Source organism: Amblyraja radiata, chromosome 40 (genome assembly GCF_010909765.2).
Source record: "Amblyraja radiata isolate CabotCenter1 chromosome 40, sAmbRad1.1.pri, whole genome shotgun sequence".
NCBI lineage: Eukaryota > Metazoa > Chordata > Chondrichthyes > Rajiformes > Rajidae > Amblyraja > Amblyraja radiata.
Genome location: NC_045995.1, coordinates 9,082,235 through 9,102,632, shown reverse-complemented (window position 1 = coordinate 9,102,632; position 20,398 = coordinate 9,082,235). Strand labels below are relative to the sequence as shown.

The 20,398-nt window shown below is 51.7% G+C and overlaps 1 protein-coding gene and 1 pseudogene across 1 annotated transcript; both read left to right on the top strand.

Moving 5' to 3' along the window:
* Positions 1 to 1,767: 1,767 nt before the first annotated feature.
* LOC116967581 lies at positions 1,768 to 4,953 on the top strand (annotated as a pseudogene).
* A 7,553-nt stretch (positions 4,954 to 12,506) lies between these two features.
* On the top strand, positions 12,507 to 19,431 carry LOC116967550 (tubulin alpha chain-like; the record flags this gene model as incomplete). Its single annotated transcript, XM_033014175.1, has 5 exons — positions 12,507 to 12,515; positions 16,641 to 16,857; positions 16,980 to 17,128; positions 17,382 to 18,062; positions 19,135 to 19,431. Coding segments are annotated over 5 exons (1,353 nt in total), but the record flags the coding sequence as incomplete, so codon positions are not given.
* Between the last annotated feature and the right edge of the window lie 967 nt (positions 19,432 to 20,398).

The window sequence follows — 20,398 nt, the reverse complement described above, 5'->3', positions numbered from 1 at the left end:
CCCCTCCACTGTCGGCTCCTTCCCTGGAGTCGAACGGGGGCCGCTTCCCTCTGCTGCTTTGCTCCCCCTGGAGCAAAAACAATCGCAAAGCCGCTAATTTAAACTGAATGTGAGTACTTACCTAACGTTCCTTTCCTTCAGGCTTGTAGCGGGAGCTGCCTACCATATAGATCGGACCTTCTAGTCCTGGCAGAATCCTCGTAAATCTACTCTGAACCCTTTCAAGCACGACAATACCTTCCCTATACACGGTGCCCAGAAGTACTCACAATATTCTAAATGCGATCTCACCAACGTCATATACAACTGCAACATGACCTCCCAACTTGTATACTCAGTAGTTGGACACATTATAAATGTGGCAGCGTCGGCGGCCGATATAGCCACAGCATTGCACCCTGTCTGTGCCGCCAGGCTATATGCCTGAAGCAGAGTAATGAAAAGGAGATGATGGTCACCATGCTGCATTGTGCCACAGGCCCAGAAATAGACCACGGGAATTAGAAGATCAAGCACTGCCCGTTTGTAACTTCTCTCCAGAATCCTCAAACACAACTGCCCTGACAGACCCATTGTTCCCGCCTGCTCCTGTCCCACGGAAAGGATTTCCACCTACCTCGAATCCATCCTATCTTCCCTGGTCCAATCTCTCCCGACCTATGAAAATAGGTGCGGGAGTAGAGGCCATTCGGCCCTTGAGCCTGCACCGCCATTCAGTATGATCATGGCTTATCATCCAACTCAGTATCCTGTACCTGCCTTCTCTCCATACCCCCTGATCCCTTTAGCCACAAGGGCCACATCTAACTCCCTCTTTAATATAGCCAATGAACTGGCCTCAACTATCTTCTGTGGCAGAGAATTCCACAGATACACCACTCTCTGTGTGAAAAATGTTTTTCTCATCTCGGTCCTAAAAGACTTCCCCCTTATCCTTAAACTGTGTGTGGCCCCTTGTTCTGGACTTCCCCAACATCGGGAACAACCTTCCTGCATCTAGCCTGTCCAACCCCTTAAGAATTTTGTACGTTTCTATAAGATCCCCCTCAATCTTCTAAATTCTAGGGAGTACAAGCCGAGTCTATCCAGTCTTTCTTCATATGAAAGTCCTGACATCCCAGGAATCAGTCTGGTGAACCTTCTCTGTACTCCCTCTAAGGCAAGAATGTCTTTCCTCAGATTTGGAGACCAAACTGTACACAATCTTCCAGGTGTGGTCTCACGAATACCCTGTACAACTGCAGTAGAAACTCCCTGCTTCTATACTCAATCCTTTTGCTATGAATGCTAACATACCATTCGGTTTCTTCACTGCCTGCTGCACCTGCATGCCTAATTTCAATGACTGGTGTACCATGACACCCAGGTCTCGTTGCATTATGGCACCGGTGAACTGGTTCATGTACGAATGGTTTATTTCATTGGGTGAGGAAGTGTAATAGGTGGCGCTAGGTTTCACTTGGGGGCATTGGGTCAGACCGCTGTATTTCTAGCGGCAAGTGATGGATTGTAATCTGGCAGATGACAACGGGCAATGGATTGCGTCACTGAAGGTCCATCTTTCTAAGTCACACACTGTGGATTATTCATCAATGAGCGCGTTGGAACCTTATGTGTTTGTTTCCTGTGGCAACCAAGGCCATTGTTCTCACTGACCAGTCAGCGCTCGTTCGGCCCAGCGCTAACGTTCTATCCCCGGGGGCCGTATAAATACCGGAGCGGCGCCGCATTGCGTCACAGTCTCTGGAAACACGCGAGCGGAGCAACATGGTGAGCGTGATGCCCGTGAGACGCGCGTGTTCCACCCGAGCGAGGGATCCACGGGGGGGGGGGGGAGGCGATTCGTGGACTGGTGTTCGAGACTGGACCCGGGAATAGGAGAGCGCACCCGGGGAATTGGGATCGTAGTGGCTGAATGGATACGCTGAGCGGGAATGAGGCGACGGTGGGAGGGAAGGGCGCGGGGTACTCACGGAGCGGGAATTTGCCGGGAATTCGAGGGTTGCAAAAGGCGAATGCAGCGTGGTGTGTGCGCGAGTTGTAGAGGTGGGTAGAACTGAGACGGTGCTCACATAGGGCGTGGGTCGGTGCGCGATCAACGCGCTTTGAGCCAGTCTAAGTGTAGTCCATCTCACCCCCTGTTTCCCCTCGCCAACAGCGCGAGTGTATTTCAATCCACATCGGCCAGGCTGGCGTCCAGATTGGCAACGCTTGCTGGGAGTTGTATTGCCTGGAGCACGGGATCCAGCCGGATGGACAGATGCCCACCGACTCGACCATCGGAGGCGGCGACGATTCGTTCAACACCTTCTTTAGCGAGACGGGGGCGGGCAAGCACGTACCAAGGGCCGTGTTCATCGACCTGGAGCCCACGGTGATCGGTAAGAATGTAGGGCGGAGAATGTAGGGCGGTGTCTTAAACCCCTCCCGTGCGGGGATGGAGGAGTGTGTGCCGATGGTGAATTCACGCTTCTGTGTCCCCTCCCCTCCCCCTGCAGACGAGGTGCGGACCGGCACCTACCGCCAGCTCTTCCACCCCGAGCAGCTCATCACCGGCAAGGAGGACGCGGCCAATAACTACGCCCGGGGCCACTGCTCCATCGGCAAGGAGATCGTGGACCTGGTCCTGGATCGCATCCGGAAGCTGGTAGGTTGCTGAGCATAATGCAAATTCTTGTACGACGCTCCGCGTGCGTGCCGCGCCAATGTAACCGGTTACACCGGTCCATTCCCGAGTACTGCGGCCACGATGCTCCCGGATTCCCATTGCTACCTCTCCCTTCATCACTGAGATTCCCACCGCACTATCTCTCTTAGCGCCGGCTATAGAGACCAACATGGCCCTATCGCGTCGCCCCTTCCCTATCAAGAATTGATGCTTTGCCCCTTCTCCGCCCTCAGGCCGATCTGTGCACCGGACTCCAGGGGTTCCTCATCTTCCACAGTTTCGGCGGCGGCACCGGCTCGGGCTTCACCTCCCTCCTCATGGAGAGACTCTCCGTGGATTACGGCAAGAAATCCAAGCTGGAGTTTTCCGTCTACCCGGCGCCGCAGATCTCCACCGCCGTGGTCGAGCCCTACAACGCGGTGCTGGTCACCCACTGCACCCTGGAGCACTCCGACTGCGCCTTCATGGTGGACAACGAGGCCATTTACGACTTGTGCCGGCGGAACCTGGACATCGAGCGCCCCACCTACACCAACCTCAACCGCCTGTTGGCGCAGATCGTGTCGTCCATCACCGCCTCGCTGCGCTTCGACGGCGCCCTCAACGTGGACCTGACTGAGTTCCAGACCAACCTGGTCCCCTACCCGCGCATCCACTTCCCGCTCGTCACCTACGCTCCCATTATTTCGGCCGAGAAGGCTTACCACGAGGAACTGTCCGTTCCACAACTGACCAACGCCTGCTTCGAGCCGGCCAACCAGATGGTGAAGTGCGACCCCCGCCAGGGCAAGTACATGTCGTGCTGCATGTTGTACCGCGGGGACGTGGTGCCCAAGGACGTCAACGCCTCTATCGCCACCATCAAGACCAAGCGCTCCATCCAGTTCGTGGACTGGTGCCCGACCGGGTTCAAGGTGAGTGTGACCAATTCATAGAAACATAGAGAACATAGAAAATAGGTGCAGGAGGTAGGCCATTCGGCCCTTCGAGCCAGCACCGCCATTCATTGTGATTCATGGCTGATCGTCCCCTATCAATAACCCTGTGCCTGCCTTCTCCCCATATCCCTTGACTCCACTCGCCCCTAGAGCTCTATCTAACTCTCTCTTAAATCCATCCAGTGACTTGGCCTCCACTGCCCTCTGTGGCAGGGAATTCCTTAAATTCACAACTCTCTGGGTGAAAAGTTTCTTCTCACCTCAGTCTTAAATGACCTCCCCTTTATTCAAGACTGTGTGGCCCCTGGTTCTGGACTCGCCCAACATTGGGAACATTTTTCCTGCATCTAGCTTGACCAGTCCTTTTATAATTGTATATGTTTCTATTAGATCCGCCCCTCATCCTGCTAAACTCCAGTGAATACAAGCCTAGTATTTTCAATCTATCCTCATATGACAGTCCCCCCATCCCAGGGATCAATCTCGTGAACCTACGCTGCACTGCCTCAATCACAAGGATGTCCTTCCTCAAATTAGGAGAGCAAAACTGTACACAATACTCCAGATGTGGTCTCACCAGAGCCCAATACAACTGCAGAGGAACCTCTTTACTCCTATACTGAAATCCTCTTGTTGTGAAGGTCAACATACCATTAGCTTTCTTCACTGCATCTGAATGCATTCTGGAAGTTAGGTACATATAGTAAATCCCAAAACATGTGGATACGATTGGTTTTGGAGATTAAGGCCAGCCGCAGGCAAATGAGACGAGCCCAACATGTCAACTCTTGGGGCATTGACAAGGTGGTTAGAAGGGCATGTTTCCCAGCTGCACAGCTCCACACCATCATGGCTCTAACACGCATATCGGAACTTGCGGCGTTGATGGCTATCCAGAGAATACTTACAGCCTGAGATTTAATTTAGGGAATCGTAAGGTTCTACTAAACGATGTTTGGTTAATTTTTGGGCGCATATTAAAGTGATAATAGAAGATAGTTTTTTTTGCAAATATAATTGATTATAAGATGTTTTTCTTCCGGCCATAGGTGGGCATCAACTACCAGCCCCCGACTGTGGTGCCGGGGGGGCGACCTGGCCAAGGTACAACGCGCCCTCTGCATGCTGAGCAACACCACCGCCATCTCCATGGCCTGGTCCCGCCTCAACCTCAAGTTCGACAAGATGTACGCCAAGCGGGCCTTTGTCCACTGGTACGTGGGAGAGGGGCTGGAGGAAGGGGAGTTCCAGGACGCGCGGGAGGACATGGCGTCGCTGGAGAAGGACTACCAGGAGGTGGCCGTGGATTCCGCCGACATGGAGAGACGGGGTGAAGAGGAAGAATAAGATGAATTAATTAGGAAGTTAAAAGTTTAAGTTTTATTTAATAGACTATATTGAAAGATATAACACTGATAATAATAAATTATTTTAATGAATAATTGTTTTGTGGATATATTGCAGAAGTCGGGTGAATGGAATATAATATTGTTGGGCAGAAACTGTGAGGGGGCGGGTTGGCAAAATAGAGAGAGAGGGAATGTCGGGGTGACTTGACTTTAGCGAAATCAATATTCATACCACTGTGCTGTAGTGGTATCTTTAGTATAGCTGCCCAAGCGAAATATGGGATGGTGTTCTTCCAATATGCGTTTAGCCCCTCTCTGTCAATGGAGGAGACCTGGGACAGGAAGGTCAATATGGGAATGGGAAGGAGAACTAAAGTGTTTAGCAACCGGGACACCAGGTAGGTTCACCTGGACTGAGTGAAGGTGTTCAGTGAAACGTTCGCCCAGTCTACGTTTGGCCTCGCCGATGCATAAGAGGCCACATCTTGAACAACGAATATAGTAGATGAGCTTGAGGTAGGGCCAAATAAATCTCTACCAAACCAGAAAGGACTGTCGAGGTCCCTGGACCGAGTCGAAGGTGAATTTATAGGGAAATAGAAACATAGAAACATAGAAAATAGGTGCAGGAGTAGGCCATTCGGCCCGTCGAGCCTACACCGCCATTCAATATGATCATGGCTGACCAAAACTGTACGCAATACGCCAGGTGTGGTCTCACCAATACCCTGTACAACTGCAGTAGAACCTCCCTGCTCCTATACTCAAATCATTTTGCTATGAATGCCAACATACCATTCGCTTTCTTCACTGCCTGCTGCACCTGCATGGCTACTTTCAATCCCGTCTCCACCGCACCCCCTCCTCGTGGAACCCCCCTCGTGGCCATCTCCCGGTAGGCAGCGCGGCTCTCGCCAGCAGCGGCCTCTGCAGTCCGTCTGCGTTTTTATTATTTTATGTCTATGTTTTAATGTAGTTTTTGTTATTTTTGTTGGGGTATGTGTGTGGGGGGGTGGGGGGGGGGGGGTTGGGGGTAACTTTTAAATCTCTCCCTGCACGGGAGACCCGACCTTTTCTTTGTCGGGTCTCCGTTGTCGTTGGGGCTGCAACGAGGAGCGGCCTCCAACAGGAAAACCGGGGACTCCAGTGCCGAACTCACCTCACCGTCGCGGAGCTGGCCGAGTCCAGAGCGGGTGGAGCTGTGGTGGACGCTGCTGCGACCCGACCCCCGGAGATTCGGTGGCTGCAACTGCGGGTTTGGCGGACGGCGACACCGGGAGCCCGCGGGTCCCTGCTGGGTGACCGCTTTTCGGGGCTTCCGCAACGGCGACTTCTCCCGCCCGAGTTGCGGGGTTGAAGAGCTCCTGGAGCGGGGCCTTACAGCACCGCCCCGCGCGGCTTGGAATGGCTGCGGGCTGCGAGCGCGCACCGGGGCTCTAACACCAAGACCCGGTGTGCGACCTTGCATTACCCGGCGTGGTTTAATGGCCACGGGACAATTCGCCATCGCCCGCCGGGGGCTTTGACTTTGACTCTGACATGGGGGGGAGAGTGCAGTGGAGAGAGAAGTTTTTTTGGCCTTCCATCACAGCAATGTGATGGATGTTTATGTAAAATATGTTGTGTCTTGGGTCTATTTGTTTGTAATGTATGGCTGCAGAAACGGCATTTCGTTTGGACCTCACGGGGTCCAAATGACAATAAATTGAATTGTATTGTATTGTATTGTATCTTCCGGCTTTAGAACTCTTCATCCAAAACTGCCATAGCGACATCAACCGCCTCAAATTCTCCACTCCCCTGTCTCACTCCAATCTCTCCCCCCATGAACGTTCTGCCAACGACTCACTCCGCAACAACCCAGATTGGGTTATCAACCCAGCCGACAAGGGAGGTGCCGTGGTAGTCTGGCGCGCCGATCTCTACAAAGCTGAGGCCACGCGCCAACTCTCTGACATCTCCTCCTACTTAACCTTGGACCATGACCCCACTGACGAGCACCAGGCCACCCTCTCCAGCACCATCACCGACTTCATCAACTCCAATGCCCTGCCCGACCGAGCCTCCAACCTCATCGTTCCCCAGCCCCGCACGGCCTGATTTTACCTTCTCTCCAAAATCCACAAACCTGACTGTCCCGGTAGACCCATTGTCTCTGCCTGTTCGTGCCCCACCGAACTCGTTTCCACATACCTTGACTCCATACTATCCCCCTTGGTTAAATCGCTTCCTACCTACGTTCAAGACACCTCAGACACTCTCCGCCGCCTCCGCGCATTCCATTCTCTAGGCCCTCACCCCCTCATCTTCACCATGCACGTCCAGTCACTCTACACCTCCATCCCCCACCAGGATGGTCTCAAAGCCCTCCGGGTCTTCCTCGACCAGAGGAGCAACCTATACCCGGCCACTGATACTCTCCTCCGCCTAGCGGAGTTGGTCCTTATTACCCTCAATAACATCACGTTCGACTCCTCCCATTTCCTCCAAATACAAGGCGTAGCTATGGGCACACGCATGTAACCCAGCTACGCCTGCCTCTTTGTCGGTTACGTCGAGCAATCCTTGTTCAATACATACCAGGGCCCCATCCCCGACCTCTACCTCCGTTACATCGACGACTACTTTGGGGCCACCTCCTGCACCCACACACAATTGACTGACTTCATCCACTTCACCACTAACTTCCATCCGGCACTCAAATACACCTGGACTATTTCCGACACTTCCCTACCATTCCTTGACCTCACTATCTCCATCGCAGGTGATAGACATCTGACCGACATGCACTATAAATCTACTGACTCCCATGGCTATCTGGACTACACTTCTTCCCACCCTGCTTCATCCCCCACTCTCAATTCCTCCGTCTACGCCAAATCTGCTCCCAGGATGAGGCGTTCCACACCAGGGCATCTGAAATGTCTTCATTCTTCAGGGAACGGGGATGCCCCTCCTCCACCATGGATGAGGCTCGCACCAGGGTCTCTTCCATACCCCGCAACACTGCCCACTCTCCCCATCCCCCCACTCGCAACAAGGGCAGAGTCCCCCTAGTCCTCACGTTTCACCCCACCAGCCGGCAAATACAACAAATAATCCTCCGCCATTTCCGCCACCTCCAACGTGACCCCACCACTCGCCACGTCTTCCCATCTCCCCCCCTGTCTGCTTTCCGCAAAGACCGCTCCCTCCGCAATTCCCTTGTCAATTCTTCCCTTCCCTCCCGTACCACCCCCTCCCCGGGCACTTTCCGTTGCAACCGCAAGAGATACAACACCTGTCCCTTTACCTCCCCCCTCGACTCCATCCAAGGACTCAAGCAGTCGTTCCAGGTGCGACAGAGGTTCACCTGTATCTCCTCCAACCTCATCTATTGCATCCGCTGCTCTAGATGTCAGCAGATCTATATCGGTGAGACCAAGCGGAGGTTGGGCGATCGTTTCGCCGAACACCTCCGCTCGGTCCGCAAGAACCTACCTGACCTCCTGGTGGCTCAGCACTTCAACTCCCCCTCCCACTCCGAATCCGACCTCTCTGTCCTGGGTCTCCTCCATGGCCAGAGCGAGCAACACCGGAAATTGGAGGAACAGCACCTCATATTCCGCTTGGGCAGTCTGCATCCTGCGGGCATGAACATTGTATTCTCCCAATTTTGTTAGTCCTTGCTGTCTCCTCCCCTTCCTCAGCCCTCGGGCTGTCTCCTCCCATCCCCCAGCCTTCGGGCTCCTCCTCCTTTTTCCTTTCTTCTCCCCGCATCCCCACCCCCGATCAGTCTGAAGAAGGGTTTCGGCCCGAAACGTTGCCTTTTTCCTTCGCTCCATAGATGCTGCTGCACCCGCTGAGTTTCTCCAGCTTTTTTGTGTACCTTGGCTACTTTCAATGACTGGTGTACCATGACACCCAGGTCTCGTTGCATCTCCCCTTTTCCTAATCGGGACAGGTGTTGTATCTCATGCGGTTGTTGGGGAAGAACCTGAGGAGGGGTTGGGTCGGAAGGGATGGATTAACCAGGGAGTTGCGGTCTCTGCGGAAAGTGGAAAAGGATGGAGATGGGGAGACGTGACTAGTGTTGGGTTGGCGAAAATGTCGGAGGATAATGTGTTGTATGTGACGGCTGGTGGGATGAAAGGTAAGAACTAGGGAGAATCTGCTCTCTGTTGCGACTAGGGGGAGGGGAAGCAAGAGCGGATCTGCGGGGGAACGAGGAGAAACGAGTGAGGGCCACATATATGATGGGAGAGGGGTTACCCCGGTGCCCTAAAGAATGATCGCATCTCGAATGTCCTGGTATGGAACACTTCAGCGCGGGCGCAGATGCGACGTAGACGGAGGAGTTTGGATTAGAGGATGGAGTATTTGCAGCAAGCCGTGTGGGAAGAGGTGTAGCCGAGATAATTGTGGGAGTCAGTGCGTTGATAACAAACTGGGCGGGAGTAATTTGGGAGCAGCTGTTCTTGAATAAGTCCCTATCATAACTGCGGTAGCCGTTTACAGACCAGCTGATTGGAACTCATACCGGCGTGAAGCAAACAGACAATTGGCCTCCACTGCCTTCTGAGGCAGAGAATTCCACAAATTCACAACCCTCTGTGTGGAACAGTTTTTCCTCATCTCCGTTCTAAATGGCCTTACCCCTTATTCTTAAACTGTGTGGCCTCTGGTTCTGGACTCCCCCAACATCGGGAACATGTTTCCTGCGTCTAATCTTATATATTTCAATAAGACCCCCCTCTCGTCCTACTAAATCCCAGAGTATACAAGCATTGTATACTGAAGCAATCTGAATCTGAATCTGAATCCCAATCTGAATCTGAATCTGAATGGTTGGTGGTGTTTAACACAGAGAATTGCACAATCTGGGCGTGTTGTAGAGCAATGGGTCTGGGAATGCAGGTACATAGTTCCTGGGAAGTGACGCTGCAGGTAGATAGATAATTCAAAAAGGCTTTCTGCAGTTTGGCCTTCATCTGATTCATTTGACCAGACTGATTCCTGGGATGGCAGGACTTTCATATGAAGAAAGACTGGATAGACTCGGCTTGTGCTCGCTAGAATTTAGGACATTGAGGGGGGTTCTTATTGAAACTTACAACATTCTTAAGGGATTGGACAGGCTAGATGCAGGAAGATTGTTCCCGTTGTTGGGAAAGTCCACGACAAGGGGCCACAGCTTAAGGATAGAGGGGAAATCCTTTAGAACCGAGATGAGAAAAACATTTTTCACGCAGAGAGTGGTGAATCTCTGGAACTCTCTGCCACAGAAGATAGCTGAGGCCAGTTCATAGGCTATATTTAAGAGGGAGTTAGATGTGGCCCTTGTGGCTAAAGGGATCAGGGGGTATGGAGAGAAGGCAGGTACAGGATACTGTTGGATGATCAGCCATTCAATTCAATTGAATTCAATTCAACTTTAATGTCATTGCACAATTACTGAGTATGGGTACAACGAAATGCAGTTTTGCGTCAGTCCGTAGTAGTAGTGCAATATAGAAATAAAAAAATAAAAAAGAGGATACAGAATAATGAAAAATACAGAATAATTGAACAATGGGGACGGAGGGACCGGAGGAATCTATCGGCGGGACTCCGCGTTCAGCAGTGTGATGGTATAATTGTAGAAGCTGTTCCTCATCCTACTGGTACGAGTCCTGAGGCTCCTGTACCGCCTCTCTGATGGGCGGAGGGCAAACAGTCCATGTTTGGGGTGGGAGGGGTCTTTAATGATCTTCCCAGCCCGCCTCAGACACCGTTTTCGGTGGAGGGCATCCATGGCAGGGAGCGGGGCACCGATGATGTGCTGCGCGGTTTTCACCACCCGTTGTAGTGCCTTCCTGTCCGCAACAGTGCAGCTGCTGTACCATACCGTGAAGCAGGTGGTCAGGATGCTCTCGATGGTACAGCGGTAGAAGTTGGTCAGGATCTGGGGGGACAGGTGGGCTTTCTTGAGCCTCCTCAGGAAGTAAAGGCGCTGCTGTGCCTTTTTAATCAGCTTGGAGGTGTTTAGGGACCAGGACAAATCCTCCGAGATATGTACCCCGAGGAATTTGTAGCTGGAGACGCGCTCCACCTCAGTCCCGTTTATATGGATGGGGCTATGTATGCCCCCTCTGACCTTCCTGAAGTCGACAATAATTTCCTTCGTCTTCTTGGAGTTGAGGACGAGGTTATTGTTGGCACACCAGGTTGTCAGGTGCTGGACCTCCTCTCTGTAGGCTGACTCATCGTTGTCACTGATCAGTCCTACCACCGTGGTGTCGTCAGCAAACTTAATGATGGCGTTGGATCCGTACTTAGGGATGCAGTCGTGGGTGAAGAGGGAGTAGAGGAGAGGGCTGAGCACACAGCCCTGTGGCACGCCGGTGTTCAGTGTTATAGTGGAGGAGGTGAGGTTGTTGACCCTAACAGACTGTGGTCTGTTGGTGAGGAAATCCAGTGTCCAGTTGCAGAGGGAGGTGGAGATGCCAAGCCCGCTGAGTTTGGTGATCAAGCTGGCGCGGATGACAGTGTTAAATCGGAGCTGAAATCAATGAACAGCAACCTGATGTAGGAGTTGTTGTTGTCCAGGTGGGTCAGGGCAGAGTGTAGGGCCGCCGATATGGCGTCCTCTGTAGACCTGTTGGCCCGGTATGCAAACTGATGGGGGTCCAGTGTGGGGGGAAGGCTGGCTTTGAGGTGAGCCAAGATCAGCCGCTCAAAGCACTTAGCAATGACAGGGGTGAGTGCCACTGGGCGGAAATCGTTGAGGCTCCCTGTGGCTGACTGCTTGGGCACTGGCACGATGGATGATGTCTTGAGGCAAGTGGGGACAACATCAATATTATCATATTGAATGGCGGTGCAGGCTCGAAGGCTATAAGATCCACCGTCAATCTTCTAAATTCCAGCAAGTACAAGCCGAGTCTTTCTTCATATGAAAGTCCTGACATCCCAGGAATCAGTCTGGTGAACCTTCTCTGTACTCCCTCCATGGCAAGAATGTCTTTCCTCAGATTAGGAGACCAAAACTGTACGCCATACTGCAGGTGTGGTCTCACCAAGACCCCGGAAAACTGCAGTAGAACCTCCTTGCTCCTGTACACAAATATACTCTGCACCCGCTGAGTTTCTCCAGCAATTCTTTGTGTACCCAGGTCCACGGTCTACTTGCCAATGGAACAGTGGCCCCGCGCGTAGTTATTGGCCGTGTCCTCTTTGCCGGCGATGGGCGGCTCGGGATCGAGGTGCTGTCGGTAGATTCCGATCTACACCTCATCTATGGGGCGAGGAGGGAAGGCAGAAAATACTGTTTTAACCAGCGCCACACACGCCCCTTTCCACACGTCGAGGGGAGTGTTTGAGACAAAACACTTGAGATGAGGTTATCCAATTTGGGGGCAAAAACAGGAAAGTAGACTATTACCTGAATGGTGCCGATTAGGAAAAGGCAAGATGCAACGAGACCTGGGTGTCATGGTACATCAGTCATTGAAAGTAGGCATGCAGGTGCAGCAGGCAGTGAAGAAAGCGAATGGTATGTTAGCATTCATAGCAAAAGGATTTGAGTCTAGGAGCAGGGAGGTTCTACTGCAGTTGTACTGGGAGTTAGATGTGGCCCTTGTGGCTAAAGGCATCAGGGGGTATGGAGAGAAGGCAGGTACAGGAAATATGTTGGATGATCAGCCATGATCATATTGAATGGCGGTGCAGGCTCGAAGGGCCGAATGGCCTACTCCTGCACCTATTTTCTATGTTTCTATGTTTCTAAATGCCTGTATATCATATCCCTCAGAATATTCTCTAGTAACTTTCCAACTACAGATCTTAATCTCACTGGCCTATAATTCCCAGCATTTCCCCTGTAGCCCTTCTTGAAAGAAAGACACAACATTGACCAACCTACAGTCTCCCAGCACCTGTCCTGAATATGAAGCCGACTCGAAAATCTCAACCAAAGCTCCCGCAATTTCCTCTCTGGTTTCCGTAAATGTGGTCGGAATAATATCTGACCAGGCCATGGAGATTTATCTCCCTTCATACACGATAGTACCTTCAGCGCCACTTCAACCGGAACACTGACTGCTCTCAAGATACTTCCATTGACTGCCCCTAGTTCCTCCGTTCTCCTGTCTTCCCCCCCCCCCCGGTAAATACAGAGGAGAGATACTCATTCAGGTTCTTGTCCGTCTCCCGTGGCTCCACACAGAGTTGACTGCTTTGATTCCTGAGGGGTACAAAATCTCCCGATCTCGAGAGAATAGCGAGAGAGAAGAAGCGAAGAGTAGAGAGCGAGAGAGAGGATGAGGAGAGAGAGAGAGAGAGCAGCGAGAGAGCGAGAGATAGAAGCATCGGCGCGAGGAGAGCGAGCGAGAGAGAGCGAGAGAGCGACGAGAGATCGAGAGCGAGAGAGATAGAGGACGTCTAGCCAGATGCTCTCTCTCGATCTATATATCTCTCTCTCTCTCGTCTCGTCTCTCTCCTCTCTCTCTCTCTGCTGCTCTGCTCTTCTCTCCTCTCTCTCTCTCTCTCTCTCTCTCTCTCTCTCTCTTCTTTCCCATCCTCATGTATTAGGCAGCAAATCCACCACTATGCCGCTGTTCCGACTATTTCAAAATATAGAATCATAGTCATAGATTGATACAGTGTGGAAACAGGTCCTTCTGCCCAACTGACCAACGCCGGCTACACTACTCCCACCTGCCTGCGCTTGGTCCATATCCCTATAAACCTGTCCTATCCGTGTCTCTTACCAACTGTTTTTCAAACTTTGGGATAGTCCCAACCTCCTCTGGAAGCTTGGTCCACACATCCACCACCCTTTGTATGAAAGAGTTACTCCCCAGATTCCTATTAAATCTATTCCCCTTCACCTTGAACCTATGTCCTCTGGTCTTCGATTCCGCTACTCTGGGCAAGACGTTTTGTGTATGAATCCCATCTATTCCTCTCATGATTTTACACAGCTCTATAAGATCACCCCTCATCATCCTGCGCTCCAAGGAATAGAGACCCAGCCTACTCAACCTCCCCATATAGATCAGACCTTCTAGTCCTGGCAGAATCCTCGTAAATCTACTCTGAACCTTTTCAAGCACGACAATATCTTCCCTATACACGGTGCCCAGAAGTACACACAATATTCTAAATGCGATCTCACCAACGTCTTATGCAACTGCAACATGACCTCCCAACTTCTATACTCAGTACTTGGACACATTACAAATGTGGCAGCGTTGGCGGCCGATATAGCCACAGCATTGCACCGTGTCTGTGCCGCCAGGCTAAATGACTGAAGCAGAGAAATGAGAAGGAGATGATGGTCACCATGCTGCATTGTGCCAGAGGCCCAGAAAGAGACCACGGGAATTAGAAGATCAAGCACTGCCCGTTTGTACCTTATCTCCAAAATCCTCAAACACAACTGCCCTGACAGACCCATTGTTCCTGCCTGCACCTGTCCCACGGGAATGATTTCCACCTACCTCGAATCCATCCTAACTTCCCTGGTCCAATCTCTCACGACCTATGTCTAAGATACCTCACATACCCTCCGTCTCTTGAATGACCTTGAAACCTTGACTTCCGCTTTCGAAGCCCCCAATCCCTCATTTTTATTATGGACGTTCAGGCACTGTACTCCTCCACACCCCACCAGGAAGGCCTTGATGTCCTCCGTTTCTTCCTCGACCGCAGAACCAACGAATTTTTCTTTACTAACACTCTCTCCGTCTAGCGAAGCTGGTCCTCACATTCAAAAACATCATCTTTGACTCCTCCTACTTCCTCCAAGTCCAAGGCTGTATGTCCAGCGGCAAGTGATAGATTGGAATCCAGAAGATTATAGAAACATGGAAACATAGATAATAGGTGCAGGAGTAGGCCATTCGGCCCTTCGAGCCTGCACCGCCATTCAATATGATCACGGCTGATCATCCAACTCAGTATCCTGTACCTGCCTTCTCTCCATACCCCCTGATCCCTTTAGCCACAAGGGCCACATCTAACTCCCTCTTAAATATAGCCAATGAACTTGGCTCAACTACCTTCTGTGGCAGAGAATTCCACATATTCACCACTCTCTGTGTGAAAAAGGTTTTTCTCATCTCGGTCCTAAAAGATTTCCCCTTTATCCTTAAACTGTGTGACCCCTTGTTCTGGACTTCCCCAACATCGGGAACAGTCTTCCTGCATCTAGCCTGTCCATCCCCTTTAGAATTTTGTAAGTTTCTATAAGATCCCCCCCTCAGTCGTCTAAATTCTAGCCAGTACAAGCCGAGTCTATCCAGTCTTTCTTCATATGAAAGTCCTGCCATCGCAGGAATCAGTCTGGTGAACCTTCTCTGTAATCCCTCTTTGGCAAGAATGTCTTTCCTCAGATTTGGAGACCAAAACTGTACACAATACTCCAGGTGTGGTCTCACCAATACCCTGTACAACTGCAGTAGAACCTCCCTGCTCTTATACTCAAATCCTTTTGCTATGAATGCTAACATACCATTCGTTTTTTTCACTGCGTGCTGCACCTGCATGCCTACTTTCAATGACTGTTGTACCATGACACCCAGGTCTCGTTGCCTTCTGGCACTGGTGAGCTGGTTCATGTACGAATGGTTTATTTCATTGGGTGAGGAAGTGTAATAGGTGGCGCTAGGTTTCACTTGGTTTTCATTCAAGAAGTTTATTGCCTTGTCAACAAGTTGATAGGAATGTACAACCACCACATACACCACAATAAATAATACAGACAATACCGTACGAAGGACAATATATACAGGAAGGACAGTACCCAGCAGCGTCATGTTAAGCGTAAGTGCAAGTGCAAATGAAAGTGCAAAGTGATTAGTGCAAATTCAAATATCTGATGGCTAGGAGGTAGGTGCTGTCTCTGAAGCGAGATGTTTTACTTTTAATGCTTCTATATCTCCTTCCTGATGGGAGGAGATTAAAGAGGTAATGTGCCGGGTGAAAGTGGTCTGCTATGATTTTTTTGGCCTTGGGGTCATTTGGTCAGACCGCTGTATTTCTAGCGGCAAGTGATGGATTGTAATCTGGCAGATGACAACGGGCAATGGATTGCGTCACTGAAGGTCCATCTTTCTAAGTCACACACTGTGGATTATTCATCAATGAGCGCCTTGGAACCTTATGTGTTTGTTTCCTGTGGCAACCAAGGCCATTGTTCTCACTGACCAGTCAGCGCTCGTTCGGCCCAGCGCTAACGTTCTATCCCCGGGGGTCGTATAAATACCGGAGCGGCGCCGCATTGCGTCACAGTCTCTGGAAACACGCGAGCGGAGCAACATGGTGAACGCGCGGGAGGATGCCCGTGAGACACGCGTGTTCCACCCGAGCGAGGGATCCACGGGCGGGGGGGGGGGCCGATTCGTGGACTGGTGTTCGAGACTGGACACGGGGAAAGGGAGAGCGCACCCGGGGAATTGGGATGGTAGTGGCTGAATGGATACGCTGAGCGGGAATGAGGTGACGGTGGGAGGGAAGGGCGCGGGGTACTCACGGGACGGGAATTTCCCGGGAATTCGAGGGTTGCAAAAGGCGAATGCAGCGTGGTGTGTGCGCGAATTGTAGAGGTGGGTAGAACTGAGACGGTGCTCACATAGGGCGTGGGTCGGTGCGCGATCAATGCGCTTTGAGCCAGTCTATGTGTAGTCCATCTCACCCCCTGTTTCCCCTCGCCAACAGCGCGAGTGTATTTCAATCCACATCGGCCAGGCTGGCGTCCAGATTGGCAACGCTTGCTGGGAGTTGTATTGCCTGGAGCACGGGATCCAGCCGGATGGACAGATGCCCACCGACTCGACCATCGGAGGCGGCGACGATTCGTTCAACACGTTCTTCAGCGAGACGGGGGCGGGCAAGCACGTCCCGCGGGCCGTGTTCATCGACCTGGAGCCCACGGTGATCGGTAAGTTGGGGGGGGGTCCAGAGAATGTAGGGCGGTGTCTTTAACCCCTCCCGTGCGGGGATGGAGGAGTGTGTGCCGATGGTGAATTCACGCTTCTGTGCTCCCCTCCCCTCCCTCTGCAGACGAGGTGCGGACCGGCACCTACCGCCAGCTCTTCCACCCCGAGCAGCTCATCACCGGCAAGGAGGACGCGGCCAATAACTACGCCCGGGGCCACTGCTCCATCGGCAAGGAGATCGTGGACCTGGTCCTGGATCGCATCCGGAAGCTGGTAGGTTGCTCAGCGAATGTGAATTCTTGTACAACGCTCCCCGTGCGTGCAGCGCCAATGTATCCGGTTACACCGGTCCATCCCCGAGTACTGCGGCCACGATGCTCCCGGATTCCCATTGCTACCTCTCCCTTCATCACTGAGATACCCACCGCACTATCTCTCTCAGCGCCGGCTATAGAGACCAACATGACCCTATCGCGTCGCCCCTTCCCTATCAAGAATTGATGCTTTGCCCCTTCTCTGCCCTCAGGCCGATCTGTGCACCGGACTCCAGGGGTTCCTCATCTTCCACAGTTTCGGCGGCGGCACCGGCTCGGGCTTCACCTCCCTCCTCATGGAGAGACTCTCCGTGGACTACGGCAAGAAATCCAAGCTGGAGTTTTCCGTCTACCCGGCGCCGCAGATCTCCACCGCCGTGGTCGAGCCCTACAACGCGGTGCTGGTCACCCACTGCACCCTGGAGCACTCCGACTGCGCCTTCATGGTGGACAACGAGGCCATTTACGACGTGTGCCGGCGGAACCTGGACATCGAGCGCCCCACCTACACCAACCTCAACCGCCTGTTGGCGCAGATCGTGTCGTCCATCACCGCCTCGCTGCGCTTCGACGGCGCCCTCAACGTGGACCTGACTGAGTTCCAGACCAACCTGGTCCCCTACCCGCGCATCCACTTCCCGCTCGTCACCTACGCTCCCATTATTTCGGCCGAGAAGGCTTACCACGAGGAACTGTCCGTTCCACAACTGACCAACGCATGCTTCGAGCCGGCCAACCAGATGGTGAAGTGCGACCCCCGCCAGGGCAAGTACATGTCGTGCTGCATGTTGTACCGCGGGGACGTGGTGCCCAAGGACGTCAACGCCTCCATCGCCACCATCAAGACCAAGCGCTCCATCCAGTTCGTGGACTGGTGCCCGACCGGGTTCAAGGTGAGTGTGATCAATTCATAGAAACAAAGAAACAAAGAAAATAGGTGCAGGAGGAGGCCATTCGGCCCTTCGAGCTAGCACCGCCATTCATCGTGATCATGGCTGATCGTCCCCTATCAATAACCCGTGCCTGCCTTCTCCCCATATCCCTTGACTACGCTAGCCCCTAGAGCTCTATCTAACTCTCTCTTCAATCCATCCAGTGACTTGGCCTCAACTGCCCTCTGTGGCAGGGAATTCCATAAATTCACAACTCTCTGGGTGAAAATGTTTTTTCTCACCCCAGTCTTAAATTACCTCCCCTTTATTCCAAGACTGTGTGTGGCCCCTGGTTCTGGACTCGCCCAACATTGGGAACATTTTTCCTGCATCCAGCTTGTCCAATCCTTTTATAATTTTATATGTTTCTATAAGATACCCCCTCATCCTTCTAAACTACATTGAATACAAGCCTAGTCTTTTCAATCTTTCCTCATATGACAGTCCCGCCATCCCAGGGATCAATCTCGTGAACCTACGCTGCACTGCCTCAATCACAAGGATGTCCTTCCTCAAATTAAGAGACCAAAACTGTACACAATACTCCAGATGTGGTCTCACCAGAGCCCTATTCAACTGCGAAAGAACCTCTTTACTCCTGTACTGAAATCCTCTTGTTATGAAGGCCAACATTTCATTAGCTTTCTTCACTGCATCTGAATGCATTCTGGAAGTTAGGTACAAATAGTAAATCCCAAAACATATGGATACGATTGGTTTTGGAGATTAAGGCCAGCCGCAGGCAAATGAGACGAGCCCAACATGTCAACTCTTGGGGCATGGACAAGGTGGTTGGAAGGGCATGTTTTCCAGTTACACAGCTCCATACCTTCATGGCTCTAACACGCATATCGGAACTTGCGGCGTTGATGGCTATCCAGAGAATACTTACAGCCTGAGATTTATTTTAGGGAATCGCAAGGTTCTACTAAACGATGTTTGGTTAATTTTTGGGCGCATATTAAAGTGATAATGGAACATGGGTTTTTTTGCAAGTAGAATTGATTATAAGATGTTTCTCTTCGGGCCATAGGTGGGCATCAACTACCAGCCCCCGACTGTGGTGCCGGGGGGCGACCTGGCCAAGGTACAACGTGCCCTCTGCATGCTGAGCAACACCACCGCCATCTCCATGGCCTGGTCCCGCCTCAACCTCAAGTTCGACAAGATGTACGCCAAGCGGGCCTTTGTCCACTGGTACGTGGGAGAGGGGCTGGAGGAAGGGGAGTTCCAGGACGCGCGGGAGGACATGGCGTCGCTGGAGAAGGACTACCAGGAGGTGGCCGTGGATTCCGCCGACTTGGAGAGACGGGGTGAAGAGGAAGAATAAGATGAATTAATTAGGAAGTTAAAAGTTTAAGTTTTATTTAATAGACTATATTGAAAGATATAACACTGATAATAATAAATTATTTTAATGAACAATTGTTTTGTCGATATATTGCAAAGTCGGGTGAATGGAATATAATATTGTTGGGCAGAAACTGTGAGGGGGCGGGTTGGCAAAATAGAGAGAAAGAGGGAATGTCGGGGTGACTTGACTTTAGCGAAATCAATATTCATACCACTGTGCTGTCGTGGTATATTTAGTATAGCTTCCCAAGCGAAATATGGGATGGTGTTCTTCCAATATGCGTTTAGCCCCTCTCTGACAATGGAGGAGACCTGGGACAGGAAGGTCAATATGGGAATGGGAAGGAGAACTAAAGTGTTTAGCAACCGGGAGACCAGGTAGGTTCACCTGGACTGAGTGAAGGTGTTCAGTGAAACGTTCGCCCAGTCTACGTTTGGCCTCGCCGATGTATAAGAGTCCACATCTTGAACAACGAATATAGTAGATGAGCTTGAAGTAGGGCCAAAAAAATCTCTACCAAACCAGAAAGGACTGTCGAGGTCCCTGGACCGAGTCGAAGGAGAAGATATAGGGAAATAGAAACATAGAAACATAGAAAATAGGTGCAGGAGTAGGCAGGAGTAGCCTGCACCGCCATCCAATATGGTCATGGCTAACCAAAACTGTACGCAATACGACAGGTGTGGTCTCACCAATACCCTGTACAACTGCAGTAGAACCTCCCTGCTCCTATACTCAAATCATTTTGCTGTGAATGCCAACATACCATTCGCTTTCTTCACTGCCTGCTGCACCTGCATGGCTACTTTCAATCCCGTCTCCAACGCACCCCCTCCTCGTGGAACCCCCCTCGTGGCCATCTTCCGGCTTTAGAACTCTTCATCCAAAACTGCCGTAGCGACATCAACCGCCTCAACTTCTCCACTCCCCTGTCTCACTCCAA